Below are 18,493 nucleotides of genomic sequence, written 5' to 3' on the forward strand. Positions count from 1 at the left end.
CTTTTCGACAACCCAGCACATCCCAGCCTGCTGAGGCAGCGCCCCGTCCACCCGATTCCGTTCGGGCCATTTCACTCCAATAGTGGGCCCAGGGAGGCCCCAGTGCTTGTGTCCTCCGCCATGGCCCCTGATGGCTTCCTGGGGGCAGACGGACCTCATCAGCTTTGTTGGAAGCCTGACAGCGCCGATGGGCGGGCATCGGGGTGTAAAGCTCTCCAGTGCCCCCCAACTCCCTTTCTTTGGCTTCCTGGAGCCACCACCTTCCTAATCCGCTAAGTGACATTTTTGGAATGATACCAGTTCTTAAAGCGAGGGGCCCCGGAATCAATTTTCCCATGTGCCATTATGGCCTAAATTTTAAGTCAGGTCATCCTAAACATAACCCCCAAATTGGGTGTCCACGGGATGCTGTAACAGACCCAACAAAAATTTATTTTCTTCATATAGAGGCATATATGGCTAACAGCTACCATTAATTGAAGATCTACTATGTGCAAGGCTATGTGCCAACTTCATGAACATTATGTTTAATCTTCACCCAGCCTGCCTGCTTTCTTCCTTCCTTTCCTTCCTTCCTTCCTTTCTTCCTTCCTTTCTTCCTTCCTTCTTTCCTTCCTTCCTTCTTTCCTTCCTTCCTCCCTCCCTTCCTTTCCTTCCTTCTTTTCTTCCTTCCGTCCTTCCTTCCTTCCTTCTTTGAGAGAGGGGTAGAGGAGAGGGGCAGAGGGAGAGAGAGAATCTTTTTTTTTTTTAATTTTTTTTTCAACGTTTATTTATTTTTGGGACAGAGAGAGACAGAGCATGAATGGGGGAGGGGCAGAGAGAGAGGGAGACACAGAATCGGAAACAGGCTCCAGGCTCTGAGCCATCAGCTCAGAGCCTGACGCGGGGCTCGAACTCACGGACCGTGAGATCGTGACCTGACTGAAGTCGGACGCTTAACCGACTGCGCCACCCAGGCGCCCCAAGGGAGAGAGAGAATCTTAAGCAGGTTCCCTGCTTGACACAGAGCCCGATATGGGGCTTGATCCCACAGCCCTGGGATCATGACCTGAGCCGAAATCAAGAGTCAGATGCTTAACCAACTGAGCCCCCCAGGTGCACCCCCCCACCCAGCCCTCTTTAGGGAAGGAATTACGATCCCCATTTTATAGATGATTCAGAAACTAAGTTCAGAGAGGTGAAGTCACTTACCCAGAAGCACACAGCAGAGAGGTGGAGAGGCTGGCTTGACCCAGGGCCCAGATCTTAGCCTCAATAGAAATAAAGGCAGTCATGATTGTTACCTTATTTATGACCCCCAAAAAAGCCCCCCCAAAACAAACAAAAAAATGAAACAAAAAACAAAACCCAAAGAGAAAAACAGAAGCCAAAAACAAATCCAAACCAAAACCCTAGGCCCATACATTTTTAAAGTATGATTAATGATGGTTGGGAGACTAAGATGAGGAGAGGGCCAAGGAGTGAATTGTTAGGAAACAGGGGTTGGTTTTGTTATTTTTGGCTAAAATCCTCAAGTTAGCCTAGAGCCCAGTGACCCCGCATCTCTGGAGATGGTGACGGAATGCTGGGTGGCAGCTGCAGCTGGCCTCTGGAAGCAGGTGACCTCGGGGTCGCTGCTGGAGGTCAGAGCCACATCTGCAAATGGACAGCCACGGAGAGATCATGAAGCAAAACACTCAGACTGGGGCTTTCCTGCTTCTGTCCGTGGAGGATCCTTCTGGGCAGTTCAAACCAAGGGACTACTTCCTGCTGGCCATCGTGGGACCCAGAGCTGGTTTTGCCCCCTTAACTTGGGATGCAGTCACCACCTGCTAGGGATCTAGGGGGGAAGGTCTAAGGGGGATCTGGTGTGACTTCCTCCCATCCGATCCTTTAGGATCTCTGGATCCTAAAAGGACCTACTGTGTGGCCCAACACTTTCACATGCCACGTTTCCTCCGCCTAAAGTTTCTCAGTATCGGGACTATTGCCATCGGAGGCCAGTTAATTCTTGGTGGTGGGGGGAGCCGTCCTGTGCCCTGTGAGAGATTGATCTGCACCGCTGGCCTCTACCCATTAGATGCTAGAAGCACCTCCCGTCCCTCTTTGTAATAACCAAGAATGTCCCCTGTCTTTGCCAGGTGTCATCTGGGGGCCACTATCCACCCAGTTGAGGACCACTGGCTTAAACTCTTGCCCGCTAATGCCGCTATCAGCACTCCCACAGCCGGGAGGAGGCAGAATGAGGATTCAACCCCACGTTGAATGGAAATCCTTTGTCTCCACGGGTCCCCTTTCCCAGGACCTCAGCTCCCCCCCTTCCTGCCAGTGGCCCCCAGCTCAGCACAGACAACAGACCGACTCAGCTGGTGCATGCATGGGAGAGTCCATTCATCCGCACACTGACACACGGAGTTCTCCAGTGCAACTTGCATCGAAGCTTTATTTGCTATTTTCATAGTCTGAATGCAACATCTTTGTACATGCAAAGGTCATCGTGTTTAATGGCAGCTGGCCAGATTCCCAACTGCTCTTCTGTGCGTATGAAACCTCTTTACAGTTACAAAATATAAAAGCACTTGTAGATATCCAATACTCTGTGAGGTCCAGGAAGCCCCCATTTGTTTTAATGTTAAAAATATAGGTTTTTCTAGATGAATTCTCAGTCACGCGATTAGAGACTCTTTTTGGGATTGGATAAAGTACCTGTCGTCCACCTTCTGTTCAGAACCCCTAGAGCTTGTGAATTCGTAAGGCAATTGCAAGAACACCAGCAGGCAGGTTTAACTTACCTATACACAGGACTGGAGTTTCTTTCCTACCGTGACTCAAATATCTCAGGAAGGGACCCAGAAGAAAGGCTAGGAAAATATATAGCGGATTTATATATATTTCCACTCCCTCCATCTTACAAAGTGTTTTGAGGATCAGATCCATCGGGGAAGTACATCGTTTCTAGGATATTAGTATGATTTAGGAAACAGCACAGTACAAAATTATCTTCTGTAACACAATATATTATTTTTGAGCCCCCTATTTACAGGATCTATAAGGCTATGTGAAATGAGACCAGTAAAAAGCTCAAATTGTTCTTTAGACAACAGCATTTTTTTTTTGTAGGCGTGACACCACTGGAGATTGTCAAAAAAAGGGGCCAGTCGGATTCATAGAGGGAGATGTCCCGGCACCAGGTTGGACAGTGACTATTTAAGAAGATTCGGGGAGAAGCCGATTGATTTTAAGGGTTAGCGCTCCAGGAACCTGAGGCTGAGTCTGCAGAACCCAGATTTCTGCACCCCTCCCCACAGGAATCAATCCAAACAAAAGAAAGCAAATTCTAGACGGGTGGGATGGTGGGAACCAAAGGACAGAGGGTGGCGAACACCTGTCACACTCGCATACTGACTGGCTTTCTATGTGGCCCTACATTTCCAGAACCTCGGCTTGCCCAGAATCCCAGCGGGGTTGACTCATAGCACAGCAGAGCCCAGAACCGTGGCTTCCTAGGTGGGTGTAACCCAAGGTGGACTGCCTTCCACACATGGAGTGGGTCCTACCTGTTCCAGGTGGCTCCCTCCAGGTCAGTGCTGTCCCTCCCACCCCACGGAACCATGGTGCCATGGGAGTTTTGCTTCCATGTTTAATACATGGTGGTGGAAGAAAGGCACAATTGAGGCTGTAGGTTTCTCCATTACGGTGGTGACTTTGCCACGGCGTGAATTAAGGGGGGAGGGTATCCCCCATTGGACAGAGATCTTCTCCTGCCTCTACTTCTCCCCTCAGGCTCACCCTGAAATTCTAGGGACAGGAACCTAGCTTCCTGTGTTAAGGGACAGGATTATGGGGCAGGGGGAAACACAAGGATTGAGGGGGAAGAAACAGAAACTGATGAGGGAGAGGCAGGCCTGCCAGCATTCTCCTTGGGAGGGACACTGTCTTTTGTGCAGACCCGAGTCACCTGTGAGAAAGTGTTTAGTTTGGGAGGTGATCTGGCCATGTCCCTGTGGGTTTTCAGCTTTGTGATTATGCCTAGCTCCTGGGGCAATCTGGGGGTGTGACAAAGACATGTACAAGCATAAATGGACGAGGCAGTTCACAGCACCGGGTGGGAGCAGCTGAGCTCTCCTGTGGGGAAAGCACATCAAGGGCTTCCCCCCAATCCCTTGCGAAGCCCCTAAACTCTGGGACCTCAGACCTGTGCCTGTTTCTATTCTCGCTCCTTAGCAATGCCTAGAGTTGGCCTCACTTCCCAGGACACACAAAGGGAAACACATTTGTCTCACAACAGATGACTTGGCTTGTCCCCCTGGAAAAACTCCCCATCTCATTGTCCTTTTCCTGAATCCTGGACAACCTGAGGCTGTCGGGTCAGTGTCATTCAAAACCCCCAACATCGAAACAACGCAAGCCTTTGAGTTCACCAGAATTTGTCTGATGGCACCAAGGAATTCCCCACAACACTGATTTTTGAGGTCTCACCATGGGATTTCACAAGCCAAAGGCCTCTGTTTCATTAGGCAAAAGACCATGAAGAAGGGGACCCACTGGAGGGGAAAAACACACAGACTCGATCAAAAGACCAGCCATCAAAATGCTGACGTGCAAAGGGTGTGTGTGTGTGCGTGTGTGTGTAGACAGAGGGAGAGACTGTGCGTACATAGGGTTTTGTGTTCAGTATAAGGCTCTCATTTAAGGAGAGCCAAAGGCCCCCAGGAAGGCGGTTGGATGAGGGCAGGTGACTTGATTGCATACAAATGGTTAAGGCATATTTAGTTTTAGAAGACACAGATATCCAAAGGTGGCCCAGGCAAACTCAAGAAACTAGCATACAACTGTCCACTGAGCGCCAGAGCTCACTCAGTTTAGAAAGAGGAGAAAACCAATGACACACGTGCCCAGCTATTCGCAAAAGTTCCAAAGCATCAGTCACTTCTAACATCATTGCGTTGGTCATAGTGGGATCCAGAGCTCATGGGGAGCCTGCAGGGAGACGGTGGCTCCTGACCCCCTGTGATGGTCGTTTGTACAGTGGAGAGGTGAGGCTGCTCTCGTCACTTTCAAGGGGGGCGGACTTTGTACATCCTAATCACAAAGGAATTAAATGGATTCTTATTTCCAATCAAGGTGTGGGAGGATAGGCAAAAGATCTCCAGATTAATCTCACGTTCAAGTGTTCTTCTTTCCTGTTGGATATACTGGGCTACAACAGAACTGAACCTTGGAAAGTTCTGCATGGGTGAGTATCAATATTCTCATTGAACTGGGCAGGTAAATTCCTACTGTCCAAAATGGCATCAAGGGACCCTTCCCACCTGAAGGAAAGAAAGACAGGAGCCAGGAAGAGTCAGGGTCAGAACATGCAGAGTGTCTTTAAAGGGTATCTATTGACCTGGAAAGCCATTGCATCAAAACGGTTCTAAAACATTAAGTGGATCTAAAAAAAAAAAATTTAAAAAAAAAGGAAAGGAAAGGGAAAGTGAAAGGGGAAAGGAAAAAGGAAAATCACAAAGCAGCAGTTCCTAGATGCATCCCACCCAATGCCCCAGAGAACTGATTGACCACTAACTTGGGGAATGAAAGGAATTCAAATTATTACCAAGCAGGGCCAAACCTCTAGACACAGATGCAATGAGGCTTCCAGATGCAAAAGGTTGGGTGGGTAACATGGTTCAACAACTGCCCATCAGTAGCCAAAGTTCAGCCAAAAGGACTGGCGGGGGAAAGGGGGTGGGGCTTCGGTCCCTGTCCGTGGTGCTGAACCACAACTGCCCTCCGGGGCCCAGATGTTTGGCTTAACCTGAAGAAACAGGATTGCTCTTCACCCCCCACACCCACCCCCCAAGAGAAGGAAGAGATGGTAAAGCGTGAGGGAGGAAGAAGAGATGGGGAGACACATGGAGAACCCTGGAGACATGGCCAGGGGGAAGGATGGTATGGTATGTTTTGACACCCTTTGCAAATAATGGATTTATCAAGAAAGATTTTCACATCTTGGGAAGTCAGGGGGTGGGCGTACATGTGCTCAATCCCCATATATAGCCTTCCATATATAGCCTTAGGAAACTCAGCCCTGGCACCCCTCAGTGGTCACAGGGTGCCCTGTGAACGGCCCAGGCAAGGTTGGCACAAAGTTTATGGCGACTGCAGGCATGGCAGGTGGCCAGTCAAGCATATCTGGGATGTTTGCGGGAGCCTTGGGTTTCAGAGGTGGAGGAGGCTGGTGTTGAGAATCTCCAAAAAGAAAGATGATCCCCAGAGGTCCTGGAGATTCCTGTGAGTGAGCTTAGTGCTATCAAGAAAAAAAAAAAAGAGGCAAGGTGAACCTTATACTTTGTCACCTAGCATCCAGCACTTTCGTCCAGAGAAGAGTTTCAGCAAGACCCTCACTTCCTGTGTTTGGACCTAAAATAAGCACTTGGTCAGGTGGAGTTGGCGGGGGACGGAGGAGTGGTAGAAGGAAGAGGTGAGAAGAAAAAAAAAGAACCCCCCATTCATGCATTTGTTCAAAGACCTATTTGGAAAGGTTCTTCCATGCCAGCAGTGCAGGTGATGTTCAAAAACGACTGGAGATAAAGATTCTCAGGGCAGGTCTGATGTTTGAGTGAAAAGGCACTGCCATTTGGGCTGCAATTTATGAACATTTGAGGCCAAGGGACAAAGGTCACTCCATAGAAATCAGAGCTCAGATGGAAAGGAACCAAGAAGATTGGTATACAAGGGTGACAATTAGAATTTGTTTTAAAAGCATCGGGTAGGGATGAGATAACCTGAGATGATCGAATATGTCAAGCAAACTCTTCACATATCTTTCCTTCTGCTCTTTAACATAAAAAAACATATGTACATATCTAATTTCAAAGAAAATTGGCTGAATTATTGCTTTAACGTCTTCTAAAGCAAACAAAAAAGACGTATAATGAGACAGGTCAACTATGCACACAGCCCCGCTGAAAGGATTAATACACTGCAAAGACGTGTGTGTTTAAAAAATTGGAACTGCTGATTCTTTGAGAGGGAGGGAGACAGAACTTGCCAAAAAAGCAATCAAAACCCCAACCCCGTAACACTGCCATGGACCACAGTTACAGCAGGAAACGGATGGTTTCTTCTTCCTTGGAAATATGCTCTTGAAAGAGACCTGCCCTGGGGTTGGAGGACGAAGTGCTTTCACAATACAGGTGTTTTTCCAGAACCCAGGGAGATGGTCCAGCCTCAAACCCATGTTCCTGGAGTGGTGTCTAAAAGTAGGTAGAAATGTACATTTTTATGGAAAACACAAAACCACCAACATGGACAATTCTGGGCAGCCTGGCTTCGTTCTCAGCCTGAAGTGCTGTCTGGGGAGACGTGCAACTGCTTGAGGAGGGTGGGTCTTGCTGCCCTGATCCGGGGTGAGCCTGCGGAGGGCCAGGAGGCCCCAGCCGGTGTTCTCCACCCAACTGCAAGGGCCCAGGCAGGTAACCATGTGCAGGAACGAATGGCAGCAGTGTGGCCTCGTCTTCGGGTTCTGACAGTTAAGGCTTCTGTTCATTAGACGTGGCAGTGTCCCCTGTCTGGAGAGGAAGAGACAGTCCTGACATCAGCAAGGGGAACATGTGACCCTATGTGTCTCTACCATTAAGCCTTAAAACCTTTTCTGGGTATTCTCCAAGACGGCCATCCCCACAAGCCATAGGTTAGGAAAGATGAGTTTGGAGTTTTGTTTTGTTTCGTTTTGTTTTGTTTTTTGGAGGAGTGGGGTGAGAAAGGTGGCCGGTGGTCAGATGCAGTGGAACAAATGTGAAATTTAGGGTCAGGTCATGGTTCCAGCCTCAGTTTCCTCATATGGATTTCTATGAGTTTAACTGAGATATCACATGTATAGCCCTAAACACAAAATAAACACGGGCTCTGATTCCTTATCTAAAACTGAGCACAGATTTAGATGGGAATTTAGAATTGCGGGGGGGACGTTTATTATACAAACGTATATACATGCATATATGTATTATGTAACATACATATATATTATGCAAAGCCCCTATCACACCTGCAGTGTAATGTAAAGACATCCATGCAGGTCAGGTTTGCCTCTAAGTAGGTCATGAAAATGCTTCGTTGTCGGTGTCTTCTGGATTTGAGGTTTGTGGGTAAGGGGCTGGCGGGTCTCCTGTGCTACTCATGTCAGAGCAGACTTTTAGGGAGCATGAACCACACGCTCCTACCCCTAGGACTAACCACCGGCACTTTAGTGCATCTTTACTGAGCCCTGGGGACCGCTTGGCAACATGGACGCGATTAGCCCATTTTACAGATGGGGAAACTGAAGTTCGAGATCTGAAGTCATTTGGGACCTGCACTGGGGCATATCGAATCATCTGACTTTTTTAATCTTTTTTTTTCCAAATTAATGTTTAATTATGCAGGCTGTATATGAATGCAAAAACTGGGGACATTTTGGATTAAGCTAATCTCTGATGTCTCACCATTCCACTTTATGAAAGCATTTTGAGATGCAGTGAGAAGAGCTAGCCAAGTGCATGAGCCCAGAGCCCAGGTTTATCTGGCTCTTCCCCTAGGCTGTCCACCTGGGTTTTTTCCCCTAAGAGGAAACAGGTCACCACAGCCCTCTTTATACGAGCCCGGAACACCCGCACCCATTTCCCCTTTTCTCTCCTAGGGTCCAAAAGTCTCCAACCCTTTGCCTTCTGGCCTAGGTTCCTGACTCTGCAGACTGCAGGCTCTGTCCATGTTCCCCCACTGCGCCCCTTCATACCTGCTCAAGCTTGGTTCTCATATAGGCTTTGCCTCTTCTTTGATTTCAGCTCCTTTAACCACTGGGGAGAGGGCTCTTCCGACCTGAAACAACAAAGCCAGTGAGAGTCAAGCGTGAGCCAGACTGAGGACTCCCTGAAGGCGGGGCTATGCGGTACCAGACTCTGAACCCTCTGTGCCGAGGCGCCGCTGAGCTGGGCATTCGCAGGTAGGAAAGGTGCCCGTGTTAACGTGACTGATGAGCAAGAAACGGGAATCAAAGTGCCCAACAACGAGGAACATTAAATAAATCGTGGTATGCCCATTCTATGAAATAATCTGCAGCTGTGAAGTCATTTGACACAGAATTATTTCCATCCATCAATCCATTTGTCACCCAGGCGTGCCTCCATTCTTCTAGCTCTCCACCCATGGAAATGCCCATGATGGTTATTTGTATGTGCCAACTTGGCTAGGCCACAGTACCTAGGTATTTGATTAAACGTTATTCTAGATGGTTCTGTGAAGGTATTTTCTAAAAAGAAATTAGTATTGGGATGGATGCCTGGGTAGCTCAGTCAGTTGAGCGTCTGACTTCGACTCAGGTCATGATCTCACGGTTCGTGGGTTCGAGCTCCGCATCGGGCTCTGTGCTGATGGCTCAGAGCCTGGAGCCTGCTTGGGATTCTGTGTCTCCCTCTCTCTGCCCCTCCCCTGCTCACATTTTGTCTCTGTTTCTCAAAACTAAATAAATGTAAAAAAAAAAATTTTTTTTTAAAGAAATTAGTATTTCAAAAAAAATCAGTAGACCTTGAGTAAAGCAGATTACTCTCCATGTTATGGGTGGGCCTCATCCAATCAGTTGAAGACCTTAATAGACAAAGACTGAGCTCCCCACAATTCTGATAACAGACTACTTTGGGGACTCAAACTACAACATGGGTTCTTCCCTGAGTCTCTAGCCTACTGGCCTGCCCTATGGATTTGGAAGTTGTCAGCATCCACAATCGTGTGAGCCAGTTCCTTAAAATAAGTATCAATCTCTCTCCCTCTCCCTCTCCCTCCTTCTCTTTCCCCCTCTCTCTCCCTTGCTCTCTCCCTTTCTCATCCCCTGCCCTCTTCCTCTCCCTCTCTCTCCCTGTCTCTTCCTACTCTGTGTGTGCATGTGTATATATACATCCATCTGGTTCTATTTCTTTGGAAGACACTGACTAATATGTCTCCCGTATGACACAGATAGATGCCTTATGTTTACCAAATGATAACAAATGATTGTTTGGAAGAGGTCAAGATTTGTTTTAATTTTTTTTTTTTAAGAACACACACCCAGAAAAGTACTCAAACCACAAGTGCACAGGTCGACGACACATCTCTCTAAGTGAATACATTTGAGCAGCTACCGTCTCAATGGTGACACTTCTGAGTATTTTATTTTTTGCTTTCTTCACGTACTTTGCTGTGTTCTCCGAACTGCTTGTAATGAGAACGTACCATTTTAGCAAAACAATAAAGCCATCATTGCTTGAAATTTTATTCAAGAAAAAGATCGTTTTTATGAAGATTGTCTAATGGCCTTGGGAAAACGGTCACATGAAACACGTTAACGGGAAAATGAGCTACGTACACACACATAATCTCAATTACATTTAAAATTACATTCAAATGGAAGGAGAGAGACCCCAGCATCACACTGGTGGTCTTGGGGGGGAGGCGCGAATCATGGGTGATTTTGTTTTCTGTTTTATATTTTCAAAAATTTCTATGGTGGGCATATACACTACTTTTATAATTCAAACACAAGTACTCACAAGACCTGATCTATGCTGTTCTCAGGGAGAGTCCCTGACCCCATGGCCCCAGAGGGCTCGGGGAACTTGGTGACCCAGAAAGAGGGATGGGGGGGGTCTATGAAGAAGGAGAGGTCCCCTGGGCAGACAGGGCTCCGGGCTACCCCAGGCAAGCCTTGCCTGATGGCGGAGGCACAAGACCCGGCCTCCAGAGCTGCCTCTGAGACCCTGGTCTGGTCTGGGGGCTCCTCCAGCCCCAGAGAAATGCTAGAACCTTCTGCTGACTCCAGAGCGATTCTCGTGTCCCCAGGGCATGAGAGGCACCATCTCAGCTGTGGCCTGTTTCTCTCTCAACCTCTTGTCTTTTGCTTCCTACAGCCCACCCTGTGCTCTAATAATAGGCACTGCCCGCAGCTCCCCGTAATATCGTGCCTCGAGGCCTTTGCACGTGCTGTGCCTTCAGCCTGGGGCCCCCCTCACGCTGCCATCTCTTTATCCATCGTGACTCGGCTCAGGCTACCTCTTCTCTTGGAAGCCTTTTTCTGCACTTTCCTTCCCCAAGTCTGGGTTATGAGTCCTTCCTCTAGCACGGGGGTCCGATAGAGAGCCAGAGAGTAAGTCGTTTTGACTTTGTGGGTCAGGAGGTGTGTGTTATGACTAGTCAGCCCTGCAGCCTGTAACAGGAGAGCAGCCGTGGACAATACACAGAGGAATAGGTGTGGCTGTGTGCCAATAAAGCTTTATTTGCAAAAACAGACCGTGGGCGGAATTCGGCCCGTGGACTACAGCTTGCCAACCCCTGCTCTCTCACAGCACTTACGACATTACAGTCCTAGCGGGAACAACCCCTAACTTTTATGTGCTAACTCGTGACGAGAATCCCACTATCCTTTCCTGAGCACGTGCAGAAGGGCTCTGCACACACTTCCCCAGTTCATCCTCATGACCGCCCTGGAAGGTCAGGGGGGTTGAGTCAACCCATTTTGCAGATGAGGAGACTGAGGTTCAGAGAGACCCAGGGACTCTCCCAGGCCACGCAGCTCTCAAGCTGCACCTCTGGGATGAAGCCCGGTTGTGTGATGTGTGTGACCTGAGTGCCCTTAAAGCGTGCTCTGTAACCTCCACCCCCAGTTGCTGAAGCGCCTGGTCTGGGAGCCTCCTCCTGGGTGGGGGAGGGGGCAGGTGCCGTGCTGGGCTCGTCTCTGTGTCGTGCTGGCCAAGCCTGGGATGGGGGCAGTGACTCGACGCAGGGCAGCTGAATTAAGCTGTCTTGCTCAGCCTGGCTGTGCCCTACCATCCATCTTCCAGGGTCTCCCTGATTCTCCTGAGACGAAGGCCCTTCCCTGGAGGGTAAGAGGAGGGAGGATGCCTCCGTTTCCCCATCGGTCTGGAGAAGGCTGGACTAGCTCAGTAGTCTTCCCACAACAGGGCCTTGGACTTCCATGGGGGACGTGGAGAGAGGAGGAAAAGAGTGAGGCCAGCTGCCTTGATTCCTGGTCCTCTACCCCCACCTCCGTGTGTTTTTATTTTTATTTATTTAAGTGTTTATTTATTTACTTTTGAGAAAGCGAGAGAGAGACAGCGAGTGGAGGAGGGGCAGAGAGAGAGGGAGAGAGAGAATCCACAGCAGGCTCTGAGCGGTCAGCGCAGAGCCCGACGTGGGGCTCAAGCCCACGAACCGTGAGATCATGACCTGAGCTGAAACCAAGAGTTGGACACTTAACCGACTGAGCCACCCAGGTGCCCCACCTCAGTGTGTTTTCAGACATCAGGCTGCTGAGAGTTCCAGTGATCAAAGTTCTGCTTCTAAAGGGAGAAAACAGTTGAAACTCTCTTTCTGTTCTGTTTTAAGCACCCCCCAGAAGTGCATCCTGAGTCTGGGGTTGGGGGGGCCTCATCCGCAGGACCCCTCACCTGTCGTCCTTCTCCATGCTGGAGGGCAACACACGACTGCCCAGTTGGAAGGGGGACTTGGGGGTCTTGGGCTGGGGGGTCCAGCCTGGGGTCTCGCTGGGACTGTCTGCCTCTGGCCTCTTGTGCAGCTGAGCCTGGGGAGAGAAGAGAGCCGAGTCTGTAACTGCCTCTGGTCTGGGAAAGGGTCCCATCTGATGGCATCATCGCTGCATGGTGACAACAGGGCCCCCCAGCATCTGAACTGGACCCAGGCAGGAAACACAGCCTGACCTCGGAGGCTAAGAGAAACTGGAGGCCAGGCCTGTGGTCCATGCAGCCACCCTTGACCACTAGGATCAAAGGACACCATCAAAACCCCACACAATCATGTTGTCTTTGATGGAAAAGTCACCATTTGCATGTTCTCAGGTCAGGACGTTCTGTCTCCTTTAACTTCCCGAGAACCTGGCCATGGAGGTAATGGCCTCTTCCTGCAGAGGACGTTCAGCTCTGCCAAGCTCCTTGGTCCTGTGTCCACATGAATAAAATGAGGTTTTTTTCACCATCGGATTCCCGCAGGAAAAAAGCAGGGTGCATTTTCACCCATTTTTGGAGGGCCTGGCTGGGGACGGGGTGACAGTACGGTGGGCACAGGGTTCTGAACCTCGAGGGTCCGGGGCTGGGACAGTGGCAGGTGACAGCTGTCTCTGAGGCAGCTCTGGGACGGCCCCCCTCACTACCATCTGCCTCACGGCTCTGTGCACAGGACGCCCCCGTTTGGGCTCCACCAGGCCTGACATGACACACAGTAGCCCGCTTCCCCATTTCACAGAGGAGTTGCCGAAAGGTCAGAGCTCAAGCAGTTCGCCCAGAGTCACAATTTTCGTGAACTGGCATTCATCCGGGTCTGCCCACCACCACCCCCCAACTCCAGGGCTCCTTCCAGAATGAGCCTGCTGGCCTCCCTTGATGGTAGCTGACGACCAAGCGTCGCCTGTGGCCAGGAGTGACCCCAGCAGGTGTGGCTGCCACCAGGCTCGAGGAACTCGTGCTAACCAAAGCAAACGGACTGCAAGGGCCTCGTTTTCACAGGGCGCAGTGGATCTGAGCTGTGTCCAGGGACCCAAGGACTGGCCTCGGGAGTTAACGCACGCATCCACCTGGGAGCCCGGAGCCTTTCACCACCTGCTATGTTAGGCTGCCCTGTAAGATAGCGTTTGCTCCAACGCTGGACAATAAAGCCAAAAAAATAAGACATTGCCATGTTGAAGGCCTATAAAATCAACCACAGGCACCAGCATGCATCTGCCGTCTACTGGCTTCTTGTTCTTGCGACAAATGACGCGGACTGTGGTCACGTGAGGCATCACCGGGGGAAGCCGGGCGAGGCACGCAGGGCAACGCCCTGTACTATTTTCGCGACTTCTTGTGAGTCAAACCGTTTGGAAAATGGAGAGGAAGGAAGGAAGGGAGGGAGGGAAGAAAGGCAGAGAAGGAGGGAGGGAGGGAAAGAGACACGGGACCCGTTCTCTGCGCTGCCATGGTTGAGGGTCGTTCCGGGTGTGAAGCGTGGTACCTTTAGCACGGCCGGGTCCATGCCTGGAAACACGGGCATCCTCTGGGGATGGCCGGTGGGGGTCCTCTCGGCCCTGTGTGGCTTCTCCTCCTCATCGGACTCTTCCCTCCTGGGAGATTTCTCTTCTGTTGCAAAAAAAAGAGCACGACGTCATTGGCGGCCAGCAGGTCCCCCGCACACCGTCCCTCACGTGGTCCTCATACCGGCCCTGTATGGAATGGATCACTGGCCCAGTTTACAGACGAGGACAAACTCAGGTGCCTCATCAGTGGCAATACAGTACGATGGGTGCTCTCCTGGGAGAAGGGACAGTCAGACCCACCTCCGGGCTGCCAGCTCCTTCCAAGTCAGGGAGAGAGAAGGAAGTCTTTGGCAGAGAAAAGGACACAGAAATGCTTTCAGCCAGCAATGCGTGCGGCCCGTGCTCTTAAAAGACGGGGTTGGGGGCTTCATGTGTCTTGTGGGAGGCCCGCTCAGAGCTGGACCAGGAAGCTGCTTCCTTTAGCCCAAGCCCCCTTTTCAGGGACTTAACTGCATGGCCATGCTGCAGCCTCGTAGGAGACACTTTGGGGGTGTGGACTGTTTGTCCCTACTCCTCCAGGAGTCAGGAGCGAGGGGCTTTAGCCTCCCGGGGGGGCCCTGGCACGGGCTTGGAAGCAGTGAGGGGTGCAGGGAGGGGCTGGGGAGGAACCAGGCAAGGTCTGCTGCTCTGGACCCCCCAGGCCATGCAGGGAGCTGGGGTGGGCTCAGAAGGCATACCCCCAGGCCTCCCCAGCCCCAGGCTGGCTCCTCAAGGCTGCTGGGAAGGATGCTGCCATGTTCCAGCTGGGGGTATTGGTGTGCTTCTGTCCCCACACTGTTGTTGGGTTTTTTGTTAATGTTAATTTTGAGAGAGAGAGAGAGAGAGAGAGAGTGTACATGAGTCGGGGAGGGGCAGAGAGAGAGAGGGAAAGAGAGAATCCCAAGCTTGTTCTGCACCATCAGCACAGAGCCTGATGCAGGGCTTGATCTCACGGACTGAACCGTGAGATCAGGATCTGAGCTGAACTCGAGAGTCGGATGCTTAATGGACTGAGTCCCCCACGTGCCCCTCCCACATTGGTTTTTATTTGCTCCAGGGAGCTCGGTGGAGTTTGGCTCAGAAAACCCAGGAAAGTGTGCAGAGAGAAGTCTTACACCCCACTGTTGGCCATGGGTGAACCCCAAGAGGATGAAGGCCCTGCAATGGCGTGTGTGAGACTAACTGCTGTGTATGTGTAGAGTGGGGGGGGGGGTCACCTGCTCTGGTTTCCATTATAAGAAGAGATTTTGCTTCTTCATGTGCCTCCACGGCTCCCCAGCCACAAAGTCGAACTCCTTAGCAAGGAATCACGACTGTCCACGAGCTGGCCTCTGCCCACCTCTCTGGCACGATCCCTGCTATTCCCGGCTTGAGCCGCCCCAAACCACTTAGGCCCCTGACACACACACAGATGTTCTTTCTACACACCTGCCCCTTTGATCCCACTGATAGTTTTGTCTGGAATACCCTTCCCTGGCTAATTCCTGTTGGCTCCTTCAGATTCAATTCACAGGATTCAACCAAAGAAGTCCTCAGAGGAAAATGTGTAGCCTTAAATAACTTGCTACAGGGGCGCCTGGGTGGCTCGGTCAGTTAAGCGTCTGACTTCGGCTCAGGTCATGATCTCACGATTTGTGGGTTCGAGCCCCGCGTTGGGCTCTGTGCTGGCAGCTCAGAGCCTGGAGCCTGCTTCGGATTCTGTGTCTCCTTCTCTCTCTGCCCCTCCCCTGCTCACACTCTGTCTCTCTCTCTCAAAATAAATAATAAACATTAAAAATAGTAATTATAATTTATTAGAAACAAAAATGGCAGATGATAAATAGAACTGATGTTCCAACTCGAGAATCTGGGCTCAGACCAGCAAACAAATGGAAAGAAGTCTGAGTAAATTTAATAACGGTAAAGGCAGAAACAGTAAAATCCTATTAAGTTGTGCCTCTGTCCTTTGCAACCTGTGCAGCCCCAAATTCATAGGTCATCCTGACAAAAGCCTTTTTCACCTGGTTTCTAATAAGGTCTGTAGAGTAAATCCTACAACCGATAAGGGCAGGAAGTTCTGCTCAGTGTCTAACCCAAATCCATCCTGCTGTTCAGCGTGGTATCTGGGCAGAAAGGGGTGCATGGCATACCCGTTGAGTCCTTGAACATCCACGCATTGTCAGCCTCGTCCTCCAAAGGAGACCTGCTCTCCGACTCGCTGACTCGGCTGCGCCGGAGGGCGTGGGAGATGGGAGCCCGGCGGCGGCTTCTCTTGCTGAGCTGCACCCGGGTCTTGAGGGCACTTGAGTCGAGGACTGAGGTTTGCTTTGGGAGCAGCAGGGAGGGGGAAGGAGAAAAGCACGGGGACCATTAACTGAGGGCACCACCCGCGGGAGGCGTGCGTAGCTTCCCTGATGCCCAAGATGCTGTTTAGGTGGTATGTGGGCCACCTGAGCCCGGGAGCCTAAATCTCTCTGCGAAACATACCATGTAGGCTGGTCACAAGAATCCAATGAAGGCGGAATGCCCTAGCACGGAGCCAGCCACCTGGTGGACAGGAATGCAAGTGCCCTTCCCCTCCGCGTGACACCTTGGGAGCAGGTAAGCTAGAGCAGCGCTTCGTATACAGCAGGAGCCTGATACGTGTTTGTTTGCTGGTTGAACGAATAGCCGAATACATCATCTCACCGAATCCTTGTAGGAACCTTGTCCGCGCAGGGCCCATGAGCTGAGGCACTCTCTGCGTGGTCCCCCCTTTGCTCATGATAATTCAGGGCGCAGGTAGGGGCGGGCAGGGCAACGCGCCTGAACCAAGCACTCGTCTGCAAGCGTCACGCTCCGAGTGGAGGCAGGCAGACGGTCAGTGATGCTTTCCGAGCTCATCACCTCCCACGGTGCGAGGGCCGGGGATGCAGACCACCCAGGTAGGCCCAGCATAGAGGACGGGCAGTCACTCATTCGGGGATCGCCTGGGGGGGATGGTGGTGAGGCACTCAGAGCTCTGTGCTCAAGTCCCACTCGGTTCAAAGCTTAGCTGTGGGACCTCGAGCGGCGGACTTCACCTCTCTGAGCCTGGGTGTCCCTCTTTGTAAAAAGGGGACCCCAATCATATCCGCTTCCTATGGGAAGCTGGGAGAATTCGGTGAGCCCAGGTATGGAAAGCCCTGCTTTCACACAGGGTCTGAAAGGCTCCCACAGGCAAGAGCTGTTACCGGCCAGCTCGCGTGCTTGCCTGCAATGTTGGTCTCTCCCTCTCAGGTCTGCCTTGGAGAAATTCCATCACCCAAGGCCTTGCTAGACGAGCGATGACGGGCTAATTTCAGTGAATCATTTCCCAGTTGGGAAGTGGCACACACCACACCGGGGACAGGAGGAGGGAGCTAATGTTTGTGCACCTGCCTCTCAAATTGGTCACAATGGCGTCCAGCGGTGGGACCTGATGGGGCTGGGGCAAGAAGGGGAGACACGCAAGTCACAGAGCCAGTGTTTCAGACTCAGAGTCAGTGGGGGCGGGGGAACTACCGAGAGGGGTGGCTGGTTGTGATTTCCCAGAGCTGCTCTCGCAGCCACGGGCTGGGGCTGTGGGTCTGGATACCTTAGTGCCGCACCTTCCCTTTCAACCTCCAAACATACCCACGGGAGACCCGAATTTTGGTGGGCAGTGCATGGAGACCTCAGTGTGTGTTCAGCCAGCTGCTGGACCCGTGCTCGGGGACACCTGCATCTGAGCCACTCAGTGGCCACTTTGGTTCCCTAAGCTGCAAAATGGGGCAGGAATTTTTGCCTCTTGGGGTTACTGACATGTAAGCAGTCCAGCGACTGACACTCAGGGACCAGTGGCCGCTGACATTGCTGTTGGTATTTATAATGGCCACTGAGAAAGAATTGCTTAGGGTTCTAGAAGGTTAAGTCCAGAGGATTATGTCACGGTGACATCATACGAGCACGGAAGCTACAGCAATGCTTGACGCATAGCTTGAGCTCAGTTAAGTGTTTGTTGAATGAATAACTGAATATATCACCTAACTCAATCCTTAGTCCATGTTTATATAGGGGGTGGCCCAATGGAGACTGAACTTGTGTCTTTCCCGTCTCTGCCCTTCCTTACCCAGAGGTGCCATCGAGAGACCCGGACCATACTTAGGAGGGGGCGCTCCCTCTGAGGACCCAGAGGGAGACCTTTCTCCTCAAGCAGCAGTGTTCCTTCTCTGGGGAGAATCCGGGCCGCCATCCCTAAGAGTATAGGCCAAGACAGCGGCTTGCCTTTACATTTTGCATCATTTAGATGATGCATCCACAGGAGGGTGGGCGGGGGATAGCCCGAATGTCAGAGAAGGACAACAGTAAGACTTCAAAGTTTGAAAAGGAAAATGTCCCTGAACCCTGCAGGGGGGCAGCTCCTGCGGGAGGGAAGAGGACAGACGCTGGTCTGGAAGGGGCTGGAGCAGGATGCTTCTGGGCCTGGGTGGCTGGCATCCAGGAGGC

At 51.2% G+C, this 18,493-nt stretch overlaps 1 protein-coding gene across 5 annotated transcripts in view; it reads right to left on the reverse strand.

Annotated features, from left to right (window-relative positions):
• Positions 1-2,100: 2,100 nt before the first annotated feature.
• KIAA1671 (KIAA1671 ortholog) overlaps positions 2,101-18,493 on the reverse strand; it is a 203,770-nt gene continuing 187,377 nt past the window's right edge. For 4 of the 5 annotated variants that reach the window (XM_045458790.1, XM_045458789.1, XM_045458793.1 and 1 more), the window contains 5 exons: positions 16,159-16,333; positions 13,969-14,093; positions 12,414-12,547; positions 8,735-8,817; positions 2,398-7,532 (listed from right to left, as the gene is read on the reverse strand). In XM_045458790.1, coding sequence (XP_045314746.1) covers positions 8,739-8,817; positions 12,414-12,547; positions 13,969-14,093; positions 16,159-16,333 — 513 coding nt within the window. In that variant the 3' untranslated portion in view covers positions 2,398-7,532; positions 8,735-8,738. Of the gene's footprint in view, positions 2,112-2,397; positions 7,533-8,734; positions 8,818-12,413; positions 12,548-13,968; positions 14,094-16,158; positions 16,334-18,493 lie in introns of those variants that run through there. The other variant, XM_045458791.1, reaches the window with a different exon arrangement.

Source organism: Leopardus geoffroyi, chromosome D3, assembly GCF_018350155.1.
Source record: "Leopardus geoffroyi isolate Oge1 chromosome D3, O.geoffroyi_Oge1_pat1.0, whole genome shotgun sequence".
Classification (NCBI taxonomy): Eukaryota; Metazoa; Chordata; class Mammalia; order Carnivora; family Felidae; genus Leopardus; species Leopardus geoffroyi.